The sequence below is a fragment of the Thermobia domestica genome, chromosome 12 (assembly GCF_964235325.1).
Source record: "Thermobia domestica chromosome 12, izTheDome1.hap1.1, whole genome shotgun sequence".
NCBI classification, from domain to species: domain Eukaryota; kingdom Metazoa; phylum Arthropoda; class Insecta; order Zygentoma; family Lepismatidae; genus Thermobia; species Thermobia domestica.
Genome location: NC_137465.1, coordinates 10,472,255 through 10,500,172, shown reverse-complemented (window position 1 = coordinate 10,500,172; position 27,918 = coordinate 10,472,255). Strand labels below are relative to the sequence as shown.

Below are 27,918 nucleotides of genomic sequence, written 5' to 3'. Positions count from 1 at the left end.
ATCATAGATTTCTTAAAAGCAAAACTTGCAAGACTCTTGCAAGCAAGACCAAGACTGGGTGTGCAAGACCAAGACCAAGACCAAGACTAGGTGTGCAAGACCAAGACCAAGACCAAGACCGAGGGTTCCAGTGCAAGACCAAGACCAAGACCGCATGTGCAAGACCAAGACCAAGACCAAGACCACCCGGGTCTTGGTCTTGGTCTTGCATTTGCTCATCACTAATAGCAAACAGAACCAATGACTTTAATTGGAAACAGAATATAAACATGCAAGTGCTTGCGTAGTTTTAGTTTTTATCTTTTTGAAAGAAACGTGTATCATTAGCAACTCCATTAGTACGTATTAGTATGTATACTTTGTCACCAGCGGAGGTTAATGGATACATATTCCTTCTTTATCTTTGTTTTTTTAAAACTATCTTCCGTCGCACAAAGTGCTTGAAATCACTACACAGTACTGTTGATTCCTTATATTATGTGCTGAAGTAAAAATATTTAATGTTACACATGTATGCCCTTCAAGCTAAAGGGGACGGTTGATTAATGAAAAGGGATATTATAAAATACTTGGTGGAAAAAAATGTTTCGGCGAACTGAAGAATCCCGAGAGAAACCAAACACAAAAACCCATGGTCACAACGTTGTACACCATGAACTATTACATGTATTAGAGCCAAACTACGGACCCTTGCCCAGAAGTAATGCTGTATCACCGAGTCACCGTCACATTTTCTGTAGAAAGTCTTACAGAAAACAGTTTCACTCTTAACGCCACCACACACGTTCCGAAAATCCGTAGAAGAATAACTTTACAGTCCTTTGACAATCTCTGAATTCGATCCCAAAAAATCTTACCCATACACATTCAAAAAAATTCGGAGAGGAATAACAGTACAGTTATTCATCTCCGGATTTTTGGAACGTGTGTGGGCAAAAAGTGTTCTTTTTTCCAGTTGGATTGTTCAGGCCGATTTGACCGAAGAGAAATTCGATTCCGAATAACTGTACCGTTATTGTTCTCCGGATTTTCGGAACGTGTGTGGCGAGCTGTTGAAAAAGAAATTTTCACAACACTCTGGTTGGACCTGGACAGTTATTCAGAATCAAATTTCGCTATGATCAAATGAGCCTGAACAGTCCAACTAGAAGACAAAAAAGTGCATAGTTTACGGCCACATACGTTCAGAAAATCTGGAGAGGAATAAATGTACACTTATTCCTCTCCAGATTCCCGGAACGTTTGTGGCGACCTTCACATAGTCTGAAGGAGTAGAAACCACAGTTAAGGACAACTATCCAACAATACAGTTCGTAGTTGAAGCATCTGAATTCTGAATAAACATAATATTTGGTAAGTTCTTAAGGAGATACACAAAATATGACCAAACTTGAGCAGAACAGACAACAAAAGAGTCTATGTTACTATATACATGATACTGCACCGTTTCAGATACATACAGAGGGCGACAGTGAATGGATCCATCTTAAAAACGCTATTAGAACGAAATGATGCAATTTACTTAGATACATATATAAAAAGTTGAACACAAATTAAATATAAAAGTACTTCTTCCAGCAAACAGAAAACAGTATTGCACAAAATAAAGAAAGTAGTATTGCATTAATAACTACCAAATTTTATGGACTATAGACTTAGGTACGTGTGTGCCGTTTGGGATTGTTTCGAGGGTGATAATAACAAATCTTTCCAAGTAAGTTTTGGCAGAGGTAGCAATACCAGCACCAAATATTTTAAATTAGCCTACGTCCTGGTACGATACATTTTATTGCACGAATTTTTATGCATTAAAATTTTACTTACGTATTCCGGATTGCGCTACGACCCACGATAAACGAAGGAAAAGCATAACACCCCAAATGTTGAGTAGGCAGGGAATGAAAACTCCCTGAATCCAGCCAAGCTTAACTCCATGACCTCCTGTTGTGCTCTTCGAATGAAAGAGGTCAGCATCTGTATCCTAACAAAAATAGAAATATTTTTTTTTAAAGATCAATCAAACTATTATTTAAAAAAATCTTACGTACATCATTTTTACATTAGGAAAGATCTTATTTAATTATTCAACTCAATAGGTTCTAGGCCCAGTTATAGTGTTGTTCGTTTATAACTATATTTACCCATAGTTATACCTTTTAACAAAATTATACATTTATACAGCTTCCTTATCACATATAACCACATCTGTACAGTCTTCGCTCTCATTACACTCAACGCCATATAGTAGATGCTTAACCAATCCTCCATGAACTCTTAGACCAGACTCCAGCTCTACCACGTTACGCATATTCACCGTTAGATTACCTCCTTGCTATCCATGAACATGATCAGACCACCGCTCTGGGTAGCCCCAGAGCAGATTAACACCACCGTCGCAACTAACATATAGTTATATCCTTGTGTTCTGCACTTCACTTCTGCATTACTGCACTTCATTTCATCATGTAAATTACATACCACGCTCACATCATCTTCTTCTGTATGTATAAAGAGATAAAAAAAAATTGATACCCATTTTCTAATGAAACTACCAACAAATGAATATTCATGGTCCCAGAGAAGGCGTTACCTTCTAGGCCCGCCCATCTTCGGATAAGAATGAAATTTTACATTTTAAAAAATCACATATATTTTTAAGTCTATTCTTATATATCCTCTCCGACATTCCAAAAACATCTTTACCAGACATCTTATCAATTGCATTGTAGGAAGCAATCAACCTCCATACAGGAGACTTAACGAGTATATTTGTTCTTGCCTCTTTGCAGTAAAATAGACAACATTTACAACGCGGGTTTTACCTGACGGGACATGCAATTCAATCTTCGAATGCTGTTTCAAAGTGTGCCTATTGAAGTTTTGTACTCTTTCTCAATATGACTAAAATTTTAGATACATGTTAATTTTCCATAAGTAAGTAATTTCAGGAACTTTGATTGTTTCCTTTCTATCTTATGAATGTGCTTCAGTGATTTTCGTCACCAAGGCAGAGTCGCATATTCCAATTGTGATATCACCAAACTGAAGTAGAGTTTCATTAATGTCACATCGTTTTGAAACTCTGCCTATTCTCATAATAAAGCCAAGATTTCTATATGAGTTATTAATAATTGTTACTGGAGCACTTAATTATCCATCCAGAATTCAGTACTTTTCGTATTATGGTAAGGTATTAGTTTTTATACACTTTGTATTAGCCATTGGTAATATATACTGGTAACTTGCTACAGCTTTCGTGCATATTTTGATGTTTGTGCACTAAATATTGTCAAATAAAAAAAGCAGAAAAATATAGAGCATTTGTTGCCAGTAAATGACTTTCAAATTGTGAATTTATCGTGAATTACCCGGGTAAACATTTACTTCCTTGGATTATTATATAATACCGCCATTTTATCTGCAAAAACATTGCTAGTAGTGGAATGAATTATCCCAGGAAAACCAATAACAAGTCGAACATCTATATACTATATACAAGATGATATCATTTACTAGAGTACTAACTTTTACGTTCAATACCAACGTTATCATGTGTTTATTAAACGTGTTAGAGTTTATCAGGATTGTAAACATGGAACGTTGACTGCTACATAAACTGTAAACAGTACGTGATGACGAACATTCATGCTGTTAAGGATACACTATTATCACAATCGATTTTGCACTACGTCATAAAAATGTCTAGATGTCCTTTTTTCTTAAAAGGATTTTTTACTAGACAAGCTTATAGCGTAATATTTATGCTTTTTGGTTAATGAACTTTATTCTTCAAATATTACCATAATATCAGAAAGATTTATATTATTCATTCAGATTCTTTGTCACATTCGAGGCTTTAGTACTCGAGTGTTGGTTTGAAGTGAGTGTGTATAAGTGGATAAACAATACTTCGCCGTCAAATACGGCTACATTATCACTTTTAATAGCGGAAGAGTCGTGATATGCTGCAACTGTGGATTATTCTTCAGCTATTTTGATGCCATGTTTCTTGGCTGCAGCATTAAACTGATCTCCTGTCCAACATCCTATCCATTACAGGACGTTCTCATACACCAGGAATTTTCCTCAGCTATAACTGACAAGCTTCCAATAAGCCGCAGAAACATGTTTTGCCTTACTCCGGGAGTATAACCAAGGACTCATGCTTTCTATACCTCGTAGTACCGCAGTTATTGTGGGTGTCCATAGTGGACCCACACAACTGATCTGCGGAGGTTGTGTGGTGCTGTCACACTTCAAACAAAGCGACGAGTGTAACCATTTCACAGTCATTTTAAAATTTCTCCCATATTTAGGGAAGATGTCTGTTTTCCTTTTTATTGTAGTTTTGGTGTGCAACAGTGCAGATGGAATGGTAGTCTGAAAACTTGTTTGTCGTTTCAGGTACAAGAAGGAATAGCGTACTTAAGAAGAATATAGCCTTTTCTGTAATGTGCCTGTAAGGTGCCTAATGGGAGACCGAGGTTCGATTCCCGGCGTTAACTCATGTGGTTCGGATTCCACGTTAATCAGTAGGTCCCGTCTCATATAGCCTCGAGGCTGAAAGGAACGCTAAACTCAAAACCAACTCAGCTCTCACATACCGACGCAACAGTTAGAATTTGTTCCAGGAAGAGAATACTGTCTTCACATAGGGAATTTCCGCATGATTTCTGTCGCAATTCGTTAGCTGGTTGTTCATTTGCCTTAATCATCGCTTCCCTTAGCCTAAAGGGTAGTGTTGTAAAAAAACGGTTTTTTTTCTGTGAAGTTTTTTTTTTTTCAATAAAAAACATCGTTCTTTTTCATGTTTTTTTTTCAAATGTCTGTTTTTTTTCTGGCAACTATTATTTATTGATTTACGTTGCAGATTATTGAAATAATCAACAGAACTGGAGTCGAAGCCCTCGTAACTTACAAATCTTTTGTTTCTTTGTACCTATACAGTAGCAAAATTGTGTGATTATTCCTTTCGGCCCCAGGTCATTTTTGGCGTTTTCCTACATTTCCAGTTAGTGACTTATTGCTCAAAAACCATTCATTCGATTGATATGGTTAAGGTCTTGTTTTTTAGAAAATGGATGTGGCTATCTTTTGGTGTAAGTTGCATTGCAGTGTTACCAACGGGTGGGAAATTATTGAGGGAAATGTAGGGGTGAAAATTTACAAAAAATTCCCTAACCGAATTTCAATTTTTTTTTTTTGTATCTAGTACCACTGCTGTTACATGGGTTCAAGTCACCTAAAAGAATCTTTGGTATGTTGACAAGGTACAGTGAAATCCTGAAGTCGCTTGCTTCCATCCAAAGAGGGAAAGAAAAAATTCTGTTATACACATGAAATTTTGACACTCTTTACACCTCACAAGCAAAAATCAAATATGCCGGGGCTACAGCTTCTCTAATTATCCTATTGAAACTTTTTATGGTGCGTTCTGTAGGCCAAAGACGAAGCTTTTAGGTAGTGGTACGTTTGTTTCAATGTAGCCAACAAGAGGGTAATAATAGAGGGGAAAGGGGAAATTTTCCGAATTTTTCACCTAAAATCGGGAATTAATTGTTTTGGCTGGAAACACTGCCATCATACAGACGAAAACTATCTGAAAATAAACCTTAGTACTCCAAGAATATATCCTACAAGTATCATGGCAATACATAACAAAGTAAGCATGAAATTTTAAAAAAATCTCATTCTATCTCAGAAATTCACCATTTTCTTACCATTTACAGAACATGGTTTATTATAAACCTCAACTGTACTTTCCCTAGTTAATCTAGTGAAACTTTTTATGGTGCGCTGTGTAGGCTAAGGATGAGGCTGTTAGACACTGGTACGCTTGTTCGAATGTAGCCAACAAGAAGGAAATAATAGAAATAAAAAAGGGAATTTTTGCAAAATTTGCCCCTAAAATCTGGAATTAAAATTTTCTGTAGCCAGCAACACTACTATCAGACACACACACACAAACTATCTTAAAATAAGCTTTGGTATCCCTCTAATATATCCTACAAGTATTGTGACGATATCTAATAAAGTAAGCATGTCAATAAAAAAAATATCTCATTCTACCTTTTAAAAAATCACAGTTATCTTCCCAATTAGAGAATAAGGTCTACTGTAAACCTCAACTGTACTTCCCCTAATTATCCTATTGAAACTTTCTATAGTGCGTTGTGTAGAGCAAAGACGAGACTTCCAGATACTGGTACGTTTGGTCCGATATAGCCAACAAGAGGGAAATAATAGAGACAAAACTGATAATTTTTCCAAAATTTCCCCCTAAAATCTGGAATTAACATTTTCTGTAGCTGGTTACACTGCTACCAGACAGACGTAAACTATCTTAAATTAAACATTGGTACACCACTAATATATCCTACAAATGTTATGACGATACTTAAGGAACAAAACTTCTAATTACTAAAAATATATTACGGTAAACAGAAAAGTAAGAAAAAACTAGAAAAATCAAGGGTTAGAACCTAAATACGAATTTTTCCTGCGTTCTCTAATGACCCCATTGTAACGATCTGTACTTGCGTTTGTTAACTAAGGACAAATGTTCGATTGGCGTAAGTTGACTTGCACTCGGACATATAGGTAAGGATTTATAAACAAAAATTTCTAATTTTTTGCCCAAATTTAGGAAAAAAATAATTTCCCTAATTGGCAACACTGCGCGCAGGCCCGTCCAATTGATGTCAACAGTTAGGTATCCATCCGAGATATCTACCTGGTAAGTCTTAAGGAGGTCTTTCTACAATAAAGGAAGCTACAGGGAAAAAAGAAGTAAAGGAAATTCGAAATTCGAAAATTCTCGAATTTTTGACTGGGGTGAAATTTGAGAAGGAAATTCGACACCAGAAGAAAAAATTAATATGATAAACTATAGTCCAACCATATTTGCAAGAATAATATCCCGATATCTTAATTAGTGTCCACACAGGAGCGGATTAAACAAATGACACACCCGTGTTTGCCACTTTGGCCATCTGGGCCACCGAGTATACATTTGATTACATTTTTTTTTACTACTAACTCGTGTTGTTGTTGTAGTTATAGTCTCAACTAATAATAATATCTTGTTGTAAACAATAACTTTATAAGGAAAATTTTCTTTTCTTTTTACATCTTAGTTCCAACACTGTTGATGGGTGTTTCAAAATGAATTTTTGGGCTTATTACTAGGCTTCGGATTTTTAGGTCCCAAAAAATTCAAATTAGGATTTTAAAAAGTGTATTTTAGGATTTTATAGGTTTTTAAAAACACCGTTTAGGATTTTTAGCGTTATATTACTGAGAACGAAATATTACTACACTTTAAACACTTTGTTAGCTATTTACTTAAATGGTAACCTTAATTTAGTAAGCTTTATGCTAACCAGTCTTCTGCGTAATAAAAATAATAAAACTCTTCTTACCTTGGACTTTTTTTGATAACTGAAATATAGTTTAACATATGTATGGCCTGTCATACTATAGTAGTAGTAATTAGTAGTAGTTTTTTTTTGTCAGTTTTCTTATATTTGAAATTTTATACACCACCACAAATATCACTTCACTTTTCTAACGATACACTGAGGAAATACGAATTTCAAATATTGTTTTTCCGGCACTTTTCATGTTTTCTATAGCGCAAAAAGTGGTCACTTCACTCTCTGTAATGGCACTGAACAACAAAATATTTGGCAAGATTTTCTGTTGTGAATTTTTTCCTGTCGTCTGACAAAATTCTCTTGAATGCAGAAAAACTGCGTTCCACATCACACGATGTAAGAGGCACATATTTCATACTGGCTAATTCCTCGGGATTCCATAGCAAATTTTCTTGGACATTGTCTCCACGAAGAATTTGGCCCACTAGTTGTCTGTTTGAAATCAGGACTGCGTTTCAAATCCGCCTCCAACTTGTCCGCAATTTTTGTTCCAACTTCCCCAGGTACTTTTTTCTCTTTCACTTCTTGAAGAATTTGAAGAGCTTCTGTTAGTGGATGAGACTTCTCTCCAATTCAGTGATGGCTTGAGGCAGATGAGAAAAGTTGGCTTTAATGTAACTTAGTTGTTGTACAGCAAACTGTGACTTCAGTGCTTTTTTTTTTTTTTTTTTTTTTTTTTTGCAGACGTGATTGAAGCGGTTTCAATCTCGTCGAGCGAATCGATGACCTGAACAATGCTTTCAAAATTATCTGCATAGTACAGTGCTGCTTTTAAACAATGCAAACCTTGTTATTGCATTGTTGAAAACTGGTTGACTACGTGTTTGAAAGTATTTTTCAAGTTAAAAATAACTATAAAGAATCATTTAGGACGTTATAGGTTCTAAAAGCTAATTTAGGATTTTTTAGGTCCTAACCCCCAATTAGGACATTTTAGGTCCTATAAAACTAATATAGTTCTACTTATAGCAACTTGAAATGGAAAGAAAACACGAATATTTTTGCAATCACTGTACAGGAATAAAATAGGTTCGAACCTAAGAATCCGGAGCCTACTTATTACATTTTACGTACAATTATAAGCAATGTATCAAGTAAAAGAGCACCTCAAACAGTCTTTGCTACAAGTGTTCAATGTGAGATTCATTCGTCACACGGCACACATCTAGTCGATAGGCGAGAAAAGCCCATAAACTTTCCGCCATATGGCACAAAACACATTCAATTTAGGGGAGTCTCGTTTCAAGTGTACCATCTCCTGAGGATTTGCTGACCGCCAGATACAAACATTATGAGTGTTCACATTAGCTCTTAGGTGAAATGTCGATTTATCACTGAAGACGACACGATCCAGAAAATCTTCATTGTTATGCAGCAATATTTCACTTGCGAAATTGGCACGTAAACCGTAGTCTGTAGGCTTTAGACCTGTAGCAACTGCAAACGATAAGGACGTAGTTGCAAGCGTTTTCTTAATATTCTTCACACAGACCGTTGCACAGTACAGATTCAGTCTTTATTAAAACACAAAAAGCTTTCTGCTCTCTAGTCTACATCTTTGCTGCTTGCCCTTTCTAACGGCAGATAGAAGAAACAATGCATGTACATGCGTATGTAGAAAACTGTTTGAGTTGCTCTTTCATTTGATATAATATTTATAATTGTAAGTTAATTGTAATAGATACTACAAAGTTTCAAAATCCTAATATTAATTTTGAAACACCCTGCATTACTTCAAATTGTGTTATCCTATATTCATGTCTTTTATATACATATAATCAGGGCCGCTCCTAATCAATTTGTCGCCCCATGCAATGGCATAATTTGCCGCCTCCCCGTTTTTCCAGAAAGAACAAATCTTAAAAGTCATGCTTTTAAGTGAAGAAGGTGAAGAAGGAAATGATTTTTCGATTCGAATAAACAAGGACAAACTTGTTCCTGAAGTTTATCCACTGAAATCAAACGTTCTCATGAGATACTTAAATGTACAATTTATGGCTCATATTTTCTTGCCAACCTCATTACATCTTACCTAATTACGTCAAACTTATATCGTAAATTTAACCGAAACGTGACGAGTTGAAAGAAACAGGAATGGTAGTATTCACGGATAAGTTTCTATTTTCTCTTAGAGCAGTGAAATACATTTTGTGCAGAACTTAATATAACATTTTTTCTTGTGTTAGGCCTACTTTTTCTGGTGCGAGCGGTCCCGGGTTCGATTCTTGGTGGGGCACTCGGTCGAAAAAGTGTAAAAGCTTTTTCAGGCTAGCCGTCCTGAGAGAAGTTTTCGTGGGTTTCCTCATTCACACCAGGTAAATGTGGGGATGGTACATAACATACAGGTCCCAGGCCGCTTCCTTCCCTTTCCCCGAATTGTGTGATCGCCAATGAAATTCATCTTTCATACATGACGAGCTACCCTGGCCATTGATGTCGAGAACTCAGAAATCCAATTCCTAATCCTAGACCTGCTTCTTTCGGGCTAATATATTTACGTCACTTTATTGACAAAATGTTAATATGTGAAAATAGTATTTCGTTTTATCATTTCCTAGTTCGTCTCTTGAATTTCGGCGACACTTCATACTGCCCTTGGTGCCCGTAATCGTAGTTTTCATTCGGTGAAGTGGAAAGTGTCTGTATAGATTGCTATGAAATACCAAACCACCTCAAATAACAGTCCCTCGCCATCACAATAACTTGTTGACAAAAGAAAGGAAATGAAATATTTAAGTTTAATGCTTTTTAGGCTAAGGGAAACATAATTATACCCTTTAGTAGTGTTGTAAATAGAAAAAAAACCGTTCGTATTTTTTCACAAATGTACGTTTTTTTTAGAAAAAAAAACATTGCCTCTCGTTTTTTTTCTAAATTTCGTTTTTTTTCAAATAGTCATTTGTAATGCATCTTACGTCTATTTAAGTATTAAATATTTTTATGTAGGTATAATCACCGTAAAATGCAACATAAATTAAACGCTAGATACTAATACGCTACTAATATTTTACAATTTACATGAATACCATACCTATTAACAATCCGGGTTTCAGCAGTTTTCATCAATATCAACTAAGAAATAAAAGTAGAAATGAAATTTTGTTTTTTCGTGAAAGCAGGCCATTAATAAGTACGAAAATAATGTCACCAACAGTATAAAATTCAAATAAATCGTCTAAAGCTAAAACCTAATACTAATTTGCCTAATGTGATATGCAGAGCCGGCTCTACCATATATGCAACACGTGCATTTGCGTGGAGCGGCAAGTTTGGATGGTCCGGCAAAATCTGTCATAAGTATATTATTTAAATTAAATATTTCTTGTTGGAAACAGACTTCATGATGATGGTAGTTACATTTACTAAGCTGACCTTCTATTTGAATACTACATTCAGAAATTATGTTTAGGTTGCATTAGTTTAAGGCCACATGGACAATGCTAAAGTAAATGGTCGAATAAATCCGAACACAAATTCCTTGATTGTTGCCAAATGCAAGAATTTGATTCTCGAATAGTGGTGAATATCTGTTCCATTTAGTAAGTTATCACAGTTTTGATATGACAACTAGTCTTGTTTTTGTCAGAAACAAGTTCCTTATCATTGAGAATAGAAACAAGTTTTAAAAAAATGTTAACAGATATAGAAGAGAAATCAAGAAATAAAGATAAAAGAGCTAGTTGCACTGGAATTGCAAACTGATACATTGAGATTGAAGCTCGATAGTGAATTCTATAAAAAGGATTACCATCTTTCCTCTGCAGATGTGTTTATCTTTCACAAACATAATAGATTAATATTAAAAAAAAAAAAAAGAAAGAAAGAAAGAAAGAAACAGACACAACGGGATTCCATTTTTAGTAAGTATTTAAGCCTTTCTGAGTGCAACTGCACTTACCCTCACCTTTGTTGTTCATGCTGGAGTAGCATACTTAAAAGCATGACTTTTAAGATTTGTTCTTTCTGGAAAAACGGGGAGGCGGCAAATTATGCCATTGCATGGGGCGACAAATTGATTAGGAGCGGCCCTGATTATATGTATATAAAAGACATGAATATAGGATAACACAATTTGAAGTAATGCAGGGTGTTTCAAAATTAATATTAGGATTTTGAAACTTTGTAGTATCTATTACAATTAACTTACAATTATAAATATTATATCAAATGAAAGAGCAACTCAAACAGTTTTCTACATACGCATGTACATGCATTGTTTCTTCTGTCTGCCGTTAGAAAGGGCAAGCAGCAAAGATGTAGACTAGAGAGCAGAAAGCTTTTTGTGTTTTAATAAAGACTGAATCTGTACTGTGCAACGGTCTGTGTGAAGAATATTAAGAAAACGCTTGCAACTACGTCCTTATCGTTTGCAGTTGCTACAGGTCTAAAGCCTACAGACTACGGTTTACGTGCCAATTTCGCAAGTGAAATATTGCTGCATAACAATGAAGATTTTCTGGATCGTGTCGTCTTCAGTGATAAATCGACATTTCACCTAAGAGCTAATGTGAACACTCATAATGTTTGTATCTGGCGGTCAGCAAATCCTCAGGAGATGGTACACTTGAAACGAGACTCCCCTAAATTGAATGTGTTTTGTGCCATATGGCGGAAAGTTTATGGGCTTTTCTCGCCTATCGACTAGATGTGTGCCGTGTGACGAATGAATCTCACATTGAACACTTGTAGCAAAGACTGTTTGAGGTGCTCTTTTACTTGATACATTGCTTATAATTGTACGTAAAATGTAATAAGTAGGCTCCGGATTCTTAGGTTCGAACCTATTTTATTCCTGTACAGTGATTGCAAAAATATTCGTGTTTTCTTTCCATTTCAAGTTGCTATAAGTAGAACTATATTAGTTTTATAGGACCTAAAATGTCCTAATTGGGGGTTAGGACCTAAAAAATCCTAAATTAGCTTTTAGAACCTATAACGTCCTAAATGATTCTTTATAGTTATTTTTAACTTGAAAAATACTTTCAAACACGTAGTCAACCAGTTTTCAACAATGCAATAACAAGGTTTGCATTGTTTAAAAGCAGCACTGTACTATGCAGATAATTTTGAAAGCATTGTTCAGGTCATCGATTCGCTCGACGAGATTGAAACCGCTTCAATCACGTCTGCAAAAAAAAAAAAAAAAAAAAAAAAAAAAGCACTGAAGTCACAGTTTGCTGTACAACAACTAAGTTACATTAAAGCCAACTTTTCTCATCTGCCTCAAGCCATCACTGAATTGGAGAGAAGTCTCATCCACTAACAGAAGCTCTTCAAATTCTTCAAGAAGTGAAAGAGAAAAAAGTACCTGGGGAAGTTGGAACAAAAATTGCGGACAAGTTGGAGGCGGATTTGAAACGCAGTCCTGATTTCAAACAGACAACTAGTGGGCCAAATTCTTCGTGGAGACAATGTCCAAGAAAATTTGCTATGGAATCCCGAGGAATTAGCCAGTATGAAATATGTGCCTCTTACATCGTGTGATGTGGAACGCAGTTTTTCTGCATTCAAGAGAATTTTGTCAGACGACAGGAAAAAATTCACAACAGAAAATCTTGCCAAATATTTTGTTGTTCAGTGCCATTACAGAGAGTGAAGTGACCACTTTTTGCGCTATAGAAAACATGAAAAGTGCCGGAAAAACAATATTTGAAATTCGTATTTCTTCAGTGTATCGTTAGAAAAGTGAAGTGATATTTGTGGTGGTGTATAAAATTTCAAATATAAGAAAACTGACAAAAAAAACTACTACTAATTACTACTACTATAGTATGACAGGCCATACATATGTTAAACTATATTTCAGTTATCAAAAAAAGTCCAAGGTAAGAAGAGTTTTATTATTTTTATTACGCAGAAGACTGGTTAGCATAAAGCTTACTAAATTAAGGTTACCATTTAAGTAAATAGCTAACAAAGTGTTTAAAGTGTAGTAATATTTCGTTCTCAGTAATATAACGCTAAAAATCCTAAACGGTGTTTTTAAAAACCTATAAAATCCTAAAATACACTTTTTAAAATCCTAATTTGAATTTTTTGGGACCTAAAAATCCGAAGCCTAGTAATAAGCCCACCTAGACTAAGTGAGACGATGATGATGAGATGGACGATAATGGTAAAATAACGAAGGTGCTAGGTCGAACCAGGATAATAAACACACACAAGGTCTTTGTCTGCAATAAACCCACCTGATGGAAGCTGGGATCAAACCAGGAACCCTATGCGCCAGAGATAAAGGGTCTATCGCTGACTCACCGTGGCATTTTCTCTCTTCTTCCTCCTGTATTCATTGAGGTTTAGCGTCCTTTTTCAACATCGAGGCTATATGGACTTGTGCTTTAAAGTGGAACCGAAGTCACTGTGATGAGTTCAATGCTTCTCCACTGGCAATCAAACCTAGGAGCCCACGCACGAAAGCTGTATGCGCTGCCCAATTCGACCAGGAGAGACTGCTATTATTATTAGAGCAATTCGTTTTCTTGGAGATCAGCATAATCCTTTTGAGGGACCAAAACTTTATGAGTTGCACCTTAATGTGGAGTCTGAATCGCAACCTTTCCCATCGAGAGTTGAACTGGTAACAACCGAGGAAGGGAACACGGTGGATCAGTCATACAATGCTTATCTCTGGTGTCTGGGGTACCTGGTTCGTTCTCCGTCCAAGTAAGTTTGTGGTGGATAACATCTTTCCCGTGGGTTTCCCGGGTTCTCACATTTCCTCCCGCATTCTCATTCCACCATTTCTTCCATCATCATTTACTTGCCTTAATAATCGTCTCCCTTAATCGTGGCACTGAAATATTTCATTTTTTGGTACTTAAGCACCAAAATCACTTATCTAATCACTAGGACCTACATAGATATAATACAATTAATAATAATGACTATTTGGATGAACAAGGTACTACTTAGTGAAATGAAGTATTATGAATGAGAAACACAAACAATCATACTGTGAGTACTCGTATTGTAAAATTTACCAACATATCTCTCATAACATACGAGCGCCCAATGCCTCCATATGTTTCTTGCCTTCAGCTATTTATTGTTTCTTTTACACATGTACAATTACAACTCTTACAAAGTCCTTACTTGACTTCTATCAATTATTTCTCATTTCTGCTAATTCTCTTTTATCTAATTCCTCTCTACATCTAACTTCTTTCAAGATCCATTTACTATTTATCAATTAACTAAACTTCAATGTGTCTAAACTCAAAATCAACAACTATTTCTAACCACATCAAACACTGTCGTCCTCCTTTTCTTCTTCTGGCTAGTGCTATTTTTTAAACATTTCTAACCTAACCTCCTACACTAATTTCCTACTACTAACAAATAGACATTTTTTTATTGAAATGGGCCCACGACTTTTTTTTCTTTTACCTTTTCTGTGCTGTTTTGTAGTGAATCTGTTCGATGTAATGTAATGTAGTTATGTAATGTAGTGAATCTGTTCGATGCTTTATTTATAATTTTATGTTCGTATCGTATATGGCGTAAGAAAAGTTTGTCTTAAAGTAGGACCCCTCGAATGACTGGGAGCTTCCCTGCGGAGGCAGTCGCCCCTCATGCCCCCCACAAGTTACGGCCCTGAAACCTATAACAATACAAAGAAATCAAGTGCTGCGTATTGAAAGAAAGAGTGATCTCAATTATTACGTATAAGAAAACGTTTGTCGTTAAAAGTTCTGTTATCATTTCTCAAGCGGCAACTGTAAACAAATCAGGACTTCATGATACGGCAATAACACACGTTCTAATCAGTGCTAACACCTAGTCAAACACCTTATCGTTTTCATTTATTAGGCACTTGCAGAAAATTCAATTATTATCCGATAACATATGAGAAATGGTTTGTAATGACGGCCGGAACTTGGTTAACTCCGTTTGAAGATTCTGTAGGTCTAGTTGGAAGGACATTTTGTTTTATATAGACTAGTAAGGGGTTGCTCAGGACACTATTACAAGTGGTTCAAAGTTTATGGTCAATAAAACATATTGTAATGTATGGTAGAGAAAGGTTATACGGGTTTTCGTTTTTCTCCACCTTTTATTATAAAAGTTTTTTCTTATATGCAGCAGTAATAAAATATGTTCTCTAAGGCAGGGTTTCTCAACCTGGGGGTCCCGAAAATAAACGGAAGAGATCAATATAATTTGAATTTAACACCGGAAAATATTTTAAATATTATTTTGAGTTTTGTACTGATAGGCATATTTTTTATTTCTACACATACTGTCAAGACCAACAAAAAATAGGTCTACTGAACATTTTCAACAGGTGCAGAGTTGTTTGAAAATCAATTTAAATGAAAGAGGTACCATATGAAAATAATGAGAACTGCATATTGAAATGCCAGAAAAATACAAATGCATCAAAACCTTCATATTGAAATACAATTAAAATTAAAAGCTAATGAGATACCTGAGAGTGGTGTGATTTCACTACTGCTACAATGTCCAATTAAATCTTCATGACACATATTATCAAGTCATTTGAAATACTCAATAACTTTTTTAACAACTGTCCAAGTTTTTTAAAATCAAAATTAGAAATCACTTTATTTTTCTACCATATGGTCCAAAATTAAAGTAGTTATGGCCTCCATTTTGAAACAGTATGACGCATAGGATTCGATGTTTGTAATATAAATAAACTGACCAAATTTGGTTTTAATCCATTCGCTTTTAGAGAAGTTACTGTATCCACTATATACCAGAAACGAATTCTATTATTACAGAAATAGATGGATATCGTAAGATCTCTGCAACAGGTATATTAAAAATTCCACACAAGCTTATTACAAACCAGAAATTATACTGGAGTCGTTGGCAAGAGGGTGTGATAAAATGGGGATCGTGACAGGAATTAGGTTGAGAACCACTGTCCTAAGGCATTTAGATGGTTTGGTGGTGAATTTGTATGATCCCAATGGCAAAACATCTTACGGCGAGAGAAACCAAGGCTCTTGCGGTCAGTGTTTAAGTACCTAAGTAGATGTCTCTCAGAGATCAGGCGTCCTACATAGTGGTAAGCGTGCGAATAGTTGGTGACTGGTGTCTTCTACTTCTTGATGTCTTCTTTTATAGCCAGTTTTTGGAGCGGAGCATGTGGAGGGGTTGTACGGATCTCTTCGTGACTCTTCGTGCCCTTCTCGTATTTTGTCGTGTCTTCCTCGTATTTCTTCGGAGTAGGGATGCGCTCGAGTCGAGTCGAGAGAGAATTTTCCTGACAAAGTTCGAGTCGAGACACAGCTCTTCCAATAGAAAAATATATATTTTTCGAGTCGAGACATCACTTTTATAGCACATTTTCGAGACGAGACAGTCTCAAATCTTGTCTCGTGCGTATCCCTACTTCGGAGACGGAGATCAATCGGTTGCTTGTGACCCTTATGGAGAAGCACATGGTATTGTTTGTAATTATGAGCGAATATTGCAATATACAGTATAGTAAGTAAGAAAAAACAATTTTTGCTCAACTTTAAAGCTACTTTTTCGAGACATGACAGCTTGTTGTCTCGTAAACATCTGTAAAAGGACGTTAAAAATATCTTCATTTCTTCGTTCTCTTCTACCGCATTCGATTGATCGTTGTTTTCTAACTCGCTTAAGCGATTTTTTTCCTATCCGATGTGTGAGTTGAAATTTCTTACTGAAGATTTCACAACAGTACATCCTGATCTCATTGATTCAAACCAAACACCAATTCAGCTGCCGCACGTTCTAACATTTACGAGAAGTTTGTTTTTGTCGCTTGAGCTTCATAATTTTATTCGTGCAATTAATTTATTAAAGAATTTGGTTTACCAAAACTATTTATATGTTTACCTTGTCTGTCCAACTGGGAGACAAAACAATCATGAACTACTTGATGGACCACAATCAATTTTGGTTAGGTCATAAAAGGTCAACATTTAAGGACGAAGTTCGTTGATGCAGATGATGTACACAATAAGAGTGGTAGAAATGAACTATTTTAGGTCTTAACGATGATTCTGTAGACCAAAACAGTAATGGATAGTGAGAATCAATTTGCTACAATCTAGGAGATTAGGATTAGGATTTAGATTTCTGGGCTGTCGGCAGTGGCGTAGCAGCTGCCCCCGCAACCGCCGCAGTGCGGGGGGCCCCGACGTATAGGGGGCCCAGAAGTCTTGCGATGAATAAAGATTTAAAGAAGTAGAACTTTAATCTTACTTCTATCGGTTTTACAACTAGGGCCCCTTCTCTATACTTTGCGGGAGGGGGGGGCGCAAAAGTGTGCTACGCCACTGGCTGTCGGCAACTATGACTCTGGTAGTCCGTCACGCATAAAGGGAAGGACGTCCTTCAGAGATCACACTATCGGAGGAAAGGGAAGGAAGAAAGGAAATTGCCTGGGACCAATATGTTAGGTACCATCCCGGCATTTGCCTGGACTGAATGAGGAAAACCCAGGAAAACCTCACTCAAGATGAATAACCTGAAAAAGCTGTTATATTTTTTCGAACGAGTGTCCTCAACGGGAATCGAACCTGGGACCTCTCGCAACAAAGGCGTTCTTTCAATTTATTAAACGTTCCAAGAATACATTTTATTTTCATCTTTAATTCTTTACTAAAACTAAAAGTAATAGGAAGCCGCTATAACTTCCGATTTAAATATTGATCTAAGTAACGTTAAAACAAAACACAATAACAGATAGTGAGAAGTGATTCTTTGGAGTCGATGTAGAGTTCTAAAAAAAGATACCATCTTCTGCCCTAATCCTCTATTCAAATTGGAAGTAGCAGAAATCAATCCCTTTCGATTTTAACGTTCGTTACTATATATTGGATACAACTGGATTGGAAGTTAGCGTCTCATTCACCACTGAGGCTGTAAGTGACATGACCTTAACGTGGGATCCGAACCATATGACAGAATCTACTCACATCTTCCACAATAAAGGCATGTCACATAGCTACAAAGGAGCTCGTGATAGAGTAAAACAGTAATAGATAGTGAGTAATTTCTTGAATGAATTAATCTTCCCAAGAACATATTCCAAATCACCTTTAATCTCTCTACTAAAACCGGAAGTAGTAGAAATCTCCTATTAATTGAGTAGTAGACTCCTATTGTGAAGTAGTAGACTCCTATTAATTGAGAAAAATATCACGCTACACAAACCAAACTTCGTGTGATGGCGTACACGTTGTGACACAGCCAATTGTGAATGTAACATTGCTGCTCTTACGTACTCAAAGTTGATGATATTAATTATAGCCAATAATGGTGGTCAGTGTGTTTGCTAAGGAATTCACGAGTACTAACAATGTATTATCTCTTCTCCCCCCTGTATTTTTGGGATGGGCGGCGAGTCTACGTTTGCAAAAGTATTTAATCTCTAGTTTAACGTGTTATTTAGGCACGGTGGCTCAGTGGTAGAGCGATTACCTATAGAGGATGGGGTACCTAGTTCGAGCCTCGGACAAGTAAGGTTGTAATATCGTGTCCGTGGGTTTTCTGAGGGTACTTTTGTTTTCTCCGACGTTTTCATTTCACCGATTCTTCCATCATCATTCACTTACCTTATCCATCTCCCTTAGTCTCAAGAGCATAATGGTAGGACGTTAAACTCAAAGATTTTATTTTTTTCTTATTTAACGTGGACAGATATGCTATATAGCCTAAAGGAAACAAATCATAAACGGAAGTAAATGGAGAATTGTGAAATTAGAAGGTAGGAAAATACCGGATAATCCAACAAAAGCGAATCCACTTTGATTTCCACCTCGACGGTTGTCTACAACAAAAAAAAAATAGTTGAAGGTGTCTCGTTTCTAAAAGATAACGTTGTCACAAGACGTGAAGAATACGAGAAATATCGTTTTTCTTGTCTCGTCTCATAAATTATGTAGAGAATTCTTTCTCGTCACGTTTTGTAAATGTATCTACAAAATTTATGCCCTGATTTGTTTTCGTAATGTCATCTAAAAGCTATCAGAATCCTTCTACGTCACGGCATGTCCACAAGAGTATGTTATAACATTTAAACCTTACTTATTATTAGAACATATTGTGTAATAACTTGAGTAGCTTTAAAGGTTGACAAATGCTCTTCATTGTGTTTGTACTATAATTTTATCTATTTATAGTTTTTATACAATTCTATGAATCATGTAATTCAAAACACTGTTGGAGATTTAATACTAGAGTAAACTAGTGTTGCTAACGAGACTCGCAGAATTCCGTTTTAAAATGAAATGAAATCTTTTAATTTAACTTTCCGCAATTATGTGTATTAGGCTAAGATAGACGGATGATTAGAACAAATCAATGACGATGGAAGAACTAGTCAAATGAGAATGTTGGAGGAAACGGGAGTACCCTGAGAAAACCCACGGACACGATATTGTCCACTACAAACTTATTTAGCCGGGGATTGAACCAGAGACCCAACGCACCAGAGATTAGCGCTCTACCACTGAGCCACCACGAGCCCCAGATTTCGTTTTAAGGACGAGACTCTCGACGAATTGTAGTGATTCTCGTCTCGACTTTGAAACGTACTTCTCATTTCATGAATAGTAATCAAAGTTGTTGTGAAACTGATGTCTCGTCTCGGAAACTTATCTGTTTTTCTATTGTAAGAGCTCTGTCTCGTCTGGACTCATAGTCAACCCTACTCACCAAAAACTTAGATGAACCAGGGTTGAACTAAGGACTTTTCCAGTAGAGAGAGCGTTCTATTACTGACAGAGCCGGTTCTACCATATCTGCAACATGTACATTTGCACAGGGTGACGACAAAATCTGTCGTAACTATATTATTTAAAATAAATATTTCTTATTGGAAACAGACTTCATGATGAAATCAGTGCCGGATTTAGTATAAGCTAAACAAGCTATAGCTTATGACCGCAATCTCTTAGGAGCCCCCAAAATTAAAGAAAACTGCTGGATGTATATTTCCAAAATATAAGAAAAATAATACATAAAATCAAATCTACATGTAGCAACAGTGCTTTATGTTGTGTAGACTCCTATGATGTAAGTAATGGAGGCCCTTTTGCTAGCCTGCTTCCTAAAATATCACTAGATTCTTCATTTCTGTATATAGGGTGCCTATGTTCATCTTGTTACTTAAAGGGCCCCATTATCTTCAATAGCTTAGGGCCACCCCAAACCTAAATATGACTCTGATAATGATGGTAGTTAAATTTACTAAGCTGGCCTTCTATTTGAATACTATATTCATAAATCACGTTAAGTTGCATTCGTGTAAGATCACATGGACAATGCTAAAGCAAATGGTCAAACAAATCCCAGCATGAATTCCTTGATTGTTGTCAAATATAAAAACTCAATTCTCTAACAGCAGCAAACACATGTTCTATTTAGTTAGTTATCACAGTTTTGATATGAAAACTAGTCTTCTCTTTGTCACAAACAAGTTCCTTATCATTGAGGGTGGAAAAAAGTTTTCTTTATTAGTTTTCTAACAGATGTAGAAGGAAGACCAAAAAATAAAAATAAAAGAGCTAGTTGCACTGGAACTACAAATAGATATATTGAGATTTAAGCTCGATATTGAATTCTCAAAAAAAAAAAAAAAAAAGGAGGTTATCATCTTTCCTCTGCAGATGTGTTTCCTTTATCTTTCAATGACATAATAGATTATTATTTTCAGAAAACACAGAGATTGTATTTGAAGTATTTAGGTCTTTCTGAGTGCGAGTGCTCTTTCCCTCCCTTTCGTTGTTAATGATGGGGTGGCATACTTAAAATCGTGGCTTTTAAGATTTATTCTTTCTGGAAAAAAGGGGGCGGCAAATGATGCTATTGCACGGGGCAGCAAATTGCCTAGGGCTGGCCCTCATCTCTGATTTACTCCATTAGCGCTGCTCTGCCTCAACAGCAAAACTTATTTGTTTGGAGGTTGATGTTTTACCACCGAGGCTATCCATACTGTAGCGTTATTTCACAGAGTTACGTAAAGAATGTAACGACAGAAAATCACATCATTGTGCTCCAAACGAGAATAAATATCAATAAATGTAGTTGAAATATCAATATCATTGAATTACATGATTCATAGAATTGTATAAAAACTATAAATAGATAAAATTATAGTACAAACACAATGAAGAGCATTTGTCAACCTTTAAAGCTACTCAAGTTATTACACAATATGTTCTAATAATAAGTAAGGTTTAAATGTTATAACATACTCTTGTGGACATGCCGTGACGTAGAAGGATTCTGATAGCTTTTAGATGACATTACGAAAACAAATCAGGGCATAAATTTTGTAGATACATTTACAAAACGTGACGAGAAAGAATTCTCTACATAATTTATGAGACGAGACAAGAAAAACGATATTTCTCGTATTCTTCACGTCTTGTGACAACGTTATCTTTTAGAAACGAGACACCTTCAACTATTTTTTTTTTTTTTGTTGTAGACAACCGTCGAGGTGGAAATCAAAGTGGATTCGCTTTTGTTGGATTATCCGGTATTTTCCTACCTTCTAATTTCACAATTCTCCATTTACTTCCGTTTATGATTTGTTTCCTTTAGGCTATATAGCATATCTGTCCACGTTAAATAAGAAAAAAATAAAATCTTTGAGTTTAACGTCCTACCATTATGCTCTTGAGACTAAGGGAGATGGATAAGGTAAGTGAATGATGATGGAAGAATCGGTGAAATGAAAACGTCGGAGAAAACAAAAGTACCCTCAGAAAACCCACGGACACGATATTACAACCTTACTTGTCCGAGGCTCGAACTAGGTACCCCATCCTCTATAGGTAATCGCTCTACCACTGAGCCACCGTGCCTAAATAACACGTTAAACTAGAGATTAAATACTTTTGCAAACGTAGACTCGCCGCCCATCCCAAAAATACAGGGGGGAGAAGAGATAATACATTGTTAGTACTCGTGAATTCCTTAGCAAACACACTGACCACCATTATTGGCTATAATTAATATCATCAACTTTGAGTACGTAAGAGTAGCAATGTTACATTCACAATTGGCTGTGTCACAACGTGTACGCCATCACACGAAGTTTGGTTTGTGTAGCGTGATATTTTTCTCAATTAATAGGAGTCTACTACTTCACAATAGGAGTCTACTACTCAATTAATAGGAGATTTCTACTACTTCCGGTTTTAGTAGAGAGATTAAAGGTGATTTGGAATATGTTCTTGGGAAGATTAATTCATTCAAGAAATTACTCACTATCTATTACTGTTTTACTCTATCACGAGCTCCTTTGTAGCTATGTGACATGCCTTTATTGTGGAAGATGTGAGTAGATTCTGTCATATGGTTCGGATCCCACGTTAAGGTCATGTCACTTACAGCCTCAGTGGTGAATGAGACGCTAACTTCCAATCCAGTTGTATCCAATATATAGTAACGAACGTTAAAATCGAAAGGGATTGATTTCTGCTACTTCCAATTTGAATAGAGGATTAGGGCAGAAGATGGTATCTTTTTTTAGAACTCTACATCGACTCCAAAGAATCACTTCTCACTATCTGTTATTGTGTTTTGTTTTAACGTTACTTAGATCAATATTTAAATCGGAAGTTATAGCGGCTTCCTATTACTTTTAGTTTTAGTAAAGAATTAAAGATGAAAATAAAATGTATTCTTGGAACGTTTAATAAATTGAAAGAACGCCTTTGTTGCGAGAGGTCCCAGGTTCGATTCCCGTTGAGGACACTCGTTCGAAAAAATATAACAGCTTTTTCAGGTTATTCATCTTGAGTGAGGTTTTCCTGGGTTTTCCTCATTCAGTCCAGGCAAATGCCGGGATGGTACCTAACATATTGGTCCCAGGCAATTTCCTTTCTTCCTTCCCTTTCCTCCGATAGTGTGATCTCTGAAGGACGTCCTTCCCTTTATGCGTGACGGACTACCAGAGTCATAGTTGCCGACAGCCAGTGGCGTAGCACACTTTTGCGCCCCCCCCTCCCGCAAAGTATAGAGAAGGGGCCCTAGTTGTAAAACCGATAGAAGTAAGATTAAAGTTCTACTTCTTTAAATCTTTATTCATCGCAAGACTTCTGGGCCCCCTATACGTCGGGGCCCCCCGCACTGCGGCGGTTGCGGGGGCAGCTGCTACGCCACTGCCGACAGCCCAGAAATCTAAATCCTAATCCTAATCTCCTAGATTGTAGCAAATTGATTCTCACTATCCATTACTGTTTTGGTCTACAGAATCATCGTTAAGACCTAAAATAGTTCATTTCTACCACTCTTATTGTGTACATCATCTGCATCAACGAACTTCGTCCTTAAATGTTGACCTTTTATGACCTAACCAAAATTGATTGTGGTCCATCAAGTAGTTCATGATTGTTTTGTCTCCCAGTTGGACAGACAAGGTAAACATATAAATAGTTTTGGTAAACCAAATTCTTTAATAAATTAATTGCACGAATAAAATTATGAAGCTCAAGCGACAAAAACAAACTTCTCGTAAATGTTAGAACGTGCGGCAGCTGAATTGGTGTTTGGTTTGAATCAATGAGATCAGGATGTACTGTTGTGAAATCTTCAGTAAGAAATTTCAACTCACACATCGGATAGGAAAAAAATCGCTTAAGCGAGTTAGAAAACAACGATCAATCGAATGCGGTAGAAGAGAACGAAGAAATGAAGATATTTTTAACGTCCTTTTACAGATGTTTACGAGACAACAAGCTGTCATGTCTCGAAAAAGTAGCTTTAAAGTTGAGCAAAAATTGTTTTTTCTTACTTACTATACTGTATATTGCAATATTCGCTCATAATTACAAACAATACCATGTGCTTCTCCATAAGGGTCACAAGCAACCGATTGATCTCCGTCTCCGAAGTAGGGATACGCACGAGACAAGATTTGAGACTGTCTCGTCTCGAAAATGTGCTATAAAAGTGATGTCTCGACTCGAAAAATATATATTTTTCTATTGGAAGAGCTGTGTCTCGACTCGAACTTTGTCAGAAAAATTCTCTCTCGACTCGACTCGAGCGCATCCCTACTCCGAAGAAATACGAGGAAGACACGACAAAATACGAGAAGGGCACGAAGAGTCACGAAGAGATCCGTACAACCCCTCCACATGCTCCGCTCCAAAAACTGGCTATAAAAGAAGACATCAAGAAGTAGAAGACACCAGTCACCAACTATTCGCACGCTTACCACTATGTAGGACGCCTGATCTCTGAGAGACATCTACTTAGGTACTTAAACACTGACCGCAAGAGCCTTGGTTTCTCTCGCCGTAAGATGTTTTGCCATTGGGATCATACAAATTCACCACCAAACCATCTAAATGCCTTAGGACAGTGGTTCTCAACCTAATTCCTGTCACGATCCCCATTTTATCACACCCTCTTGCCAACGACTCCAGTATAATTTCTGGTTTGTAATAAGCTTGTGTGGAATTTTTAATATACCTGTTGCAGAGATCTTACGATATCCATCTATTTCTGTAATAATAGAATTCGTTTCTGGTATATAGTGGATACAGTAACTTCTCTAAAAGCGAATGGATTAAAACCAAATTTGGTCAGTTTATTTATATTACAAACATCGAATCCTATGCGTCATACTGTTTCAAAATGGAGGCCATAACTACTTTAATTTTGGACCATATGGTAGAAAAATAAAGTGATTTCTAATTTTGATTTTAAAAAACTTGGACAGTTGTTAAAAAAGTTATTGAGTATTTCAAATGACTTGATAATATGTGTCATGAAGATTTAATTGGACATTGTAGCAGTAGTGAAATCACACCACTCTCAGGTATCTCATTAGCTTTTAATTTTAATTGTATTTCAATATGAAGGTTTTGATGCATTTGTATTTTTCTGGCATTTCAATATGCAGTTCTCATTATTTTCATATGGTACCTCTTTCATTTAAATTGATTTTCAAACAACTCTGCACCTGTTGAAAATGTTCAGTAGACCTATTTTTTGTTGGTCTTGACAGTATGTGTAGAAATAAAAAATATGCCTATCAGTACAAAACTCAAAATAATATTTAAAATATTTTCCGGTGTTAAATTCTAATTATATTGATCTCTTCCGTTTATTTTCGGGACCCCCAGGTTGAGAAACCCTGCCTTAGAGAACATATTTTATTACTGCTGCATATAAGAAAAAACTTTTATAATAAAAGGTGGAGAAAAACGAAAACCCGTATAACCTTTCTCTACCATACATTACAATATGTTTTATTGACCATAAACTTTGAACCACTTGTAATAGTGTCCTGAGCAACCCCTTACTAGTCTATATAAAACAAAATGTCCTTCCAACTAGACCTACAGAATCTTCAAACGGAGTTAACCAAGTTCCGGCCGTCATTACAAACCATTTCTCATATGTTATCGGATAATAATTGAATTTTCTGCAAGTGCCTAATAAATGAAAACGATAAGGTGTTTGACTAGGTGTTAGCACTGATTAGAACGTGTGTTATTGCCGTATCATGAAGTCCTGATTTGTTTACAGTTGCCGCTTGAGAAATGATAACAGAACTTTTAACGACAAACGTTTTCTTATACGTAATAATTGAGATCACTCTTTCTTTCAATACGCAGCACTTGATTTCTTTGTATTGTTATAGGTTTCAGGGCCGTAACTTGTGGGGGGCATGAGGGGCGACTGCCTCCGCAGGGAAGCTCCCAGTCATTCGAGGGGTCCTACTTTAAGACAAACTTTTCTTACGCCATATACGATACGAACATAAAATTATAAATAAAGCATCGAACAGATTCACTACATTACATAACTACATTACATTACATCGAACAGATTCACTACAAAACAGCACAGAAAAGGTAAAAGAAAAAAAAGTCGTGGGCCCATTTCAATAAAAAAATGTCTATTTGTTAGTAGTAGGAAATTAGTGTAGGAGGTTAGGTTAGAAATGTTTAAAAAATAGCACTAGCCAGAAGAAGAAAAGGAGGACGACAGTGTTTGATGTGGTTAGAAATAGTTGTTGATTTTGAGTTTAGACACATTGAAGTTTAGTTAATTGATAAATAGTAAATGGATCTTGAAAGAAGTTAGATGTAGAGAGGAATTAGATAAAAGAGAATTAGCAGAAATGAGAAATAATTGATAGAAGTCAAGTAAGGACTTTGTAAGAGTTGTAATTGTACATGTGTAAAAGAAACAATAAATAGCTGAAGGCAAGAAACATATGGAGGCATTGGGCGCTCGTATGTTATGAGAGATATGTTGGTAAATTTTACAATACGAGTACTCACAGTATGATTGTTTGTGTTTCTCATTCATAATACTTCATTTCACTAAGTAGTACCTTGTTCATCCAAATAGTCATTATTATTAATTGTATTATATCTATGTAGGTCCTAGTGATTAGATAAGTGATTTTGGTGCTTAAGTACCAAAAAATGAAATATTTCAGTGCCACGATTAAGGGAGACGATTATTAAGGCAAGTAAATGATGATGGAAGAAATGGTGGAATGAGAATGCGGGAGGAAATGTGAGAACCCGGGAAACCCACGGGAAAGATGTTATCCACCACAAACTTACTTGGACGGAGAACGAACCAGGTACCCCAGACACCAGAGATAAGCATTGTATGACTGATCCACCGTGTTCCCTTCCTCGGTTGTTACCAGTTCAACTCTCGATGGGAAAGGTTGCGATTCAGACTCCACATTAAGGTGCAACTCATAAAGTTTTGGTCCCTCAAAAGGATTATGCTGATCTCCAAGAAAACGAATTGCTCTAATAATAATAGCAGTCTCTCCTGGTCGAATTGGGCAGCGCATACAGCTTTCGTGCGTGGGCTCCTAGGTTTGATTGCCAGTGGAGAAGCATTGAACTCATCACAGTGACTTCGGTTCCACTTTAAAGCACAAGTCCATATAGCCTCGATGTTGAAAAAGGACGCTAAACCTCAATGAATACAGGAGGAAGAAGAGAGAAAATGCCACGGTGAGTCAGCGATAGACCCTTTATCTCTGGCGCATAGGGTTCCTGGTTTGATCCCAGCTTCCATCAGGTGGGTTTATTGCAGACAAAGACCTTGTGTGTGTTTATTATCCTGGTTCGACCTAGCACCTTCGTTATTTTACCATTATCGTCCATCTCATCATCATCGTCTCACTTAGTCTAGGTGCTAAACGTGCGACGCTAAACTGGAGAAGAAAAAAGCGTCTACAAGGTGCTCTATAACTTACATTGCGAAAATAAAATGAAATTTTTGAGTTTTGCGTCCCACGGTTATGCCAACTAGGTTAAAGGAGACGGTGACAATGAGAAATGAATGAAAATGGTGGAATGAAAAAAGTAAGGGGAAACGGGAGAACCCCGAGGAAACCCACGCACACGGTGTTTGTCCACCACCAAGTCTACTTGGCGCGAGCTAAGATTAAACCCAGGGACTCCATGCACCAGAGATGAATGCTCTACCACTGAGCCACTGCGCCCCACTTCAAATTCTGACATTAAAATTTAATTCT

At 36.5% G+C, this 27,918-nt stretch overlaps 1 protein-coding gene across 1 annotated transcript in view; it reads right to left on the bottom strand.

Annotated features, from left to right (window-relative positions):
• The window catches only part of NKCC (sodium potassium chloride cotransporter), a 154,398-nt gene that overhangs the window by 86,202 nt on the left and 40,278 nt on the right, over nucleotides 1–27,918 (bottom strand). Inside the window, exon 2 of the mRNA XM_081733432.1 lies at nucleotides 1,825–1,981. Coding sequence (XP_081589558.1) covers nucleotides 1,825–1,981 — 157 coding nt within the window. The remainder of the gene's footprint in view (nucleotides 1–1,824; nucleotides 1,982–27,918) is intronic.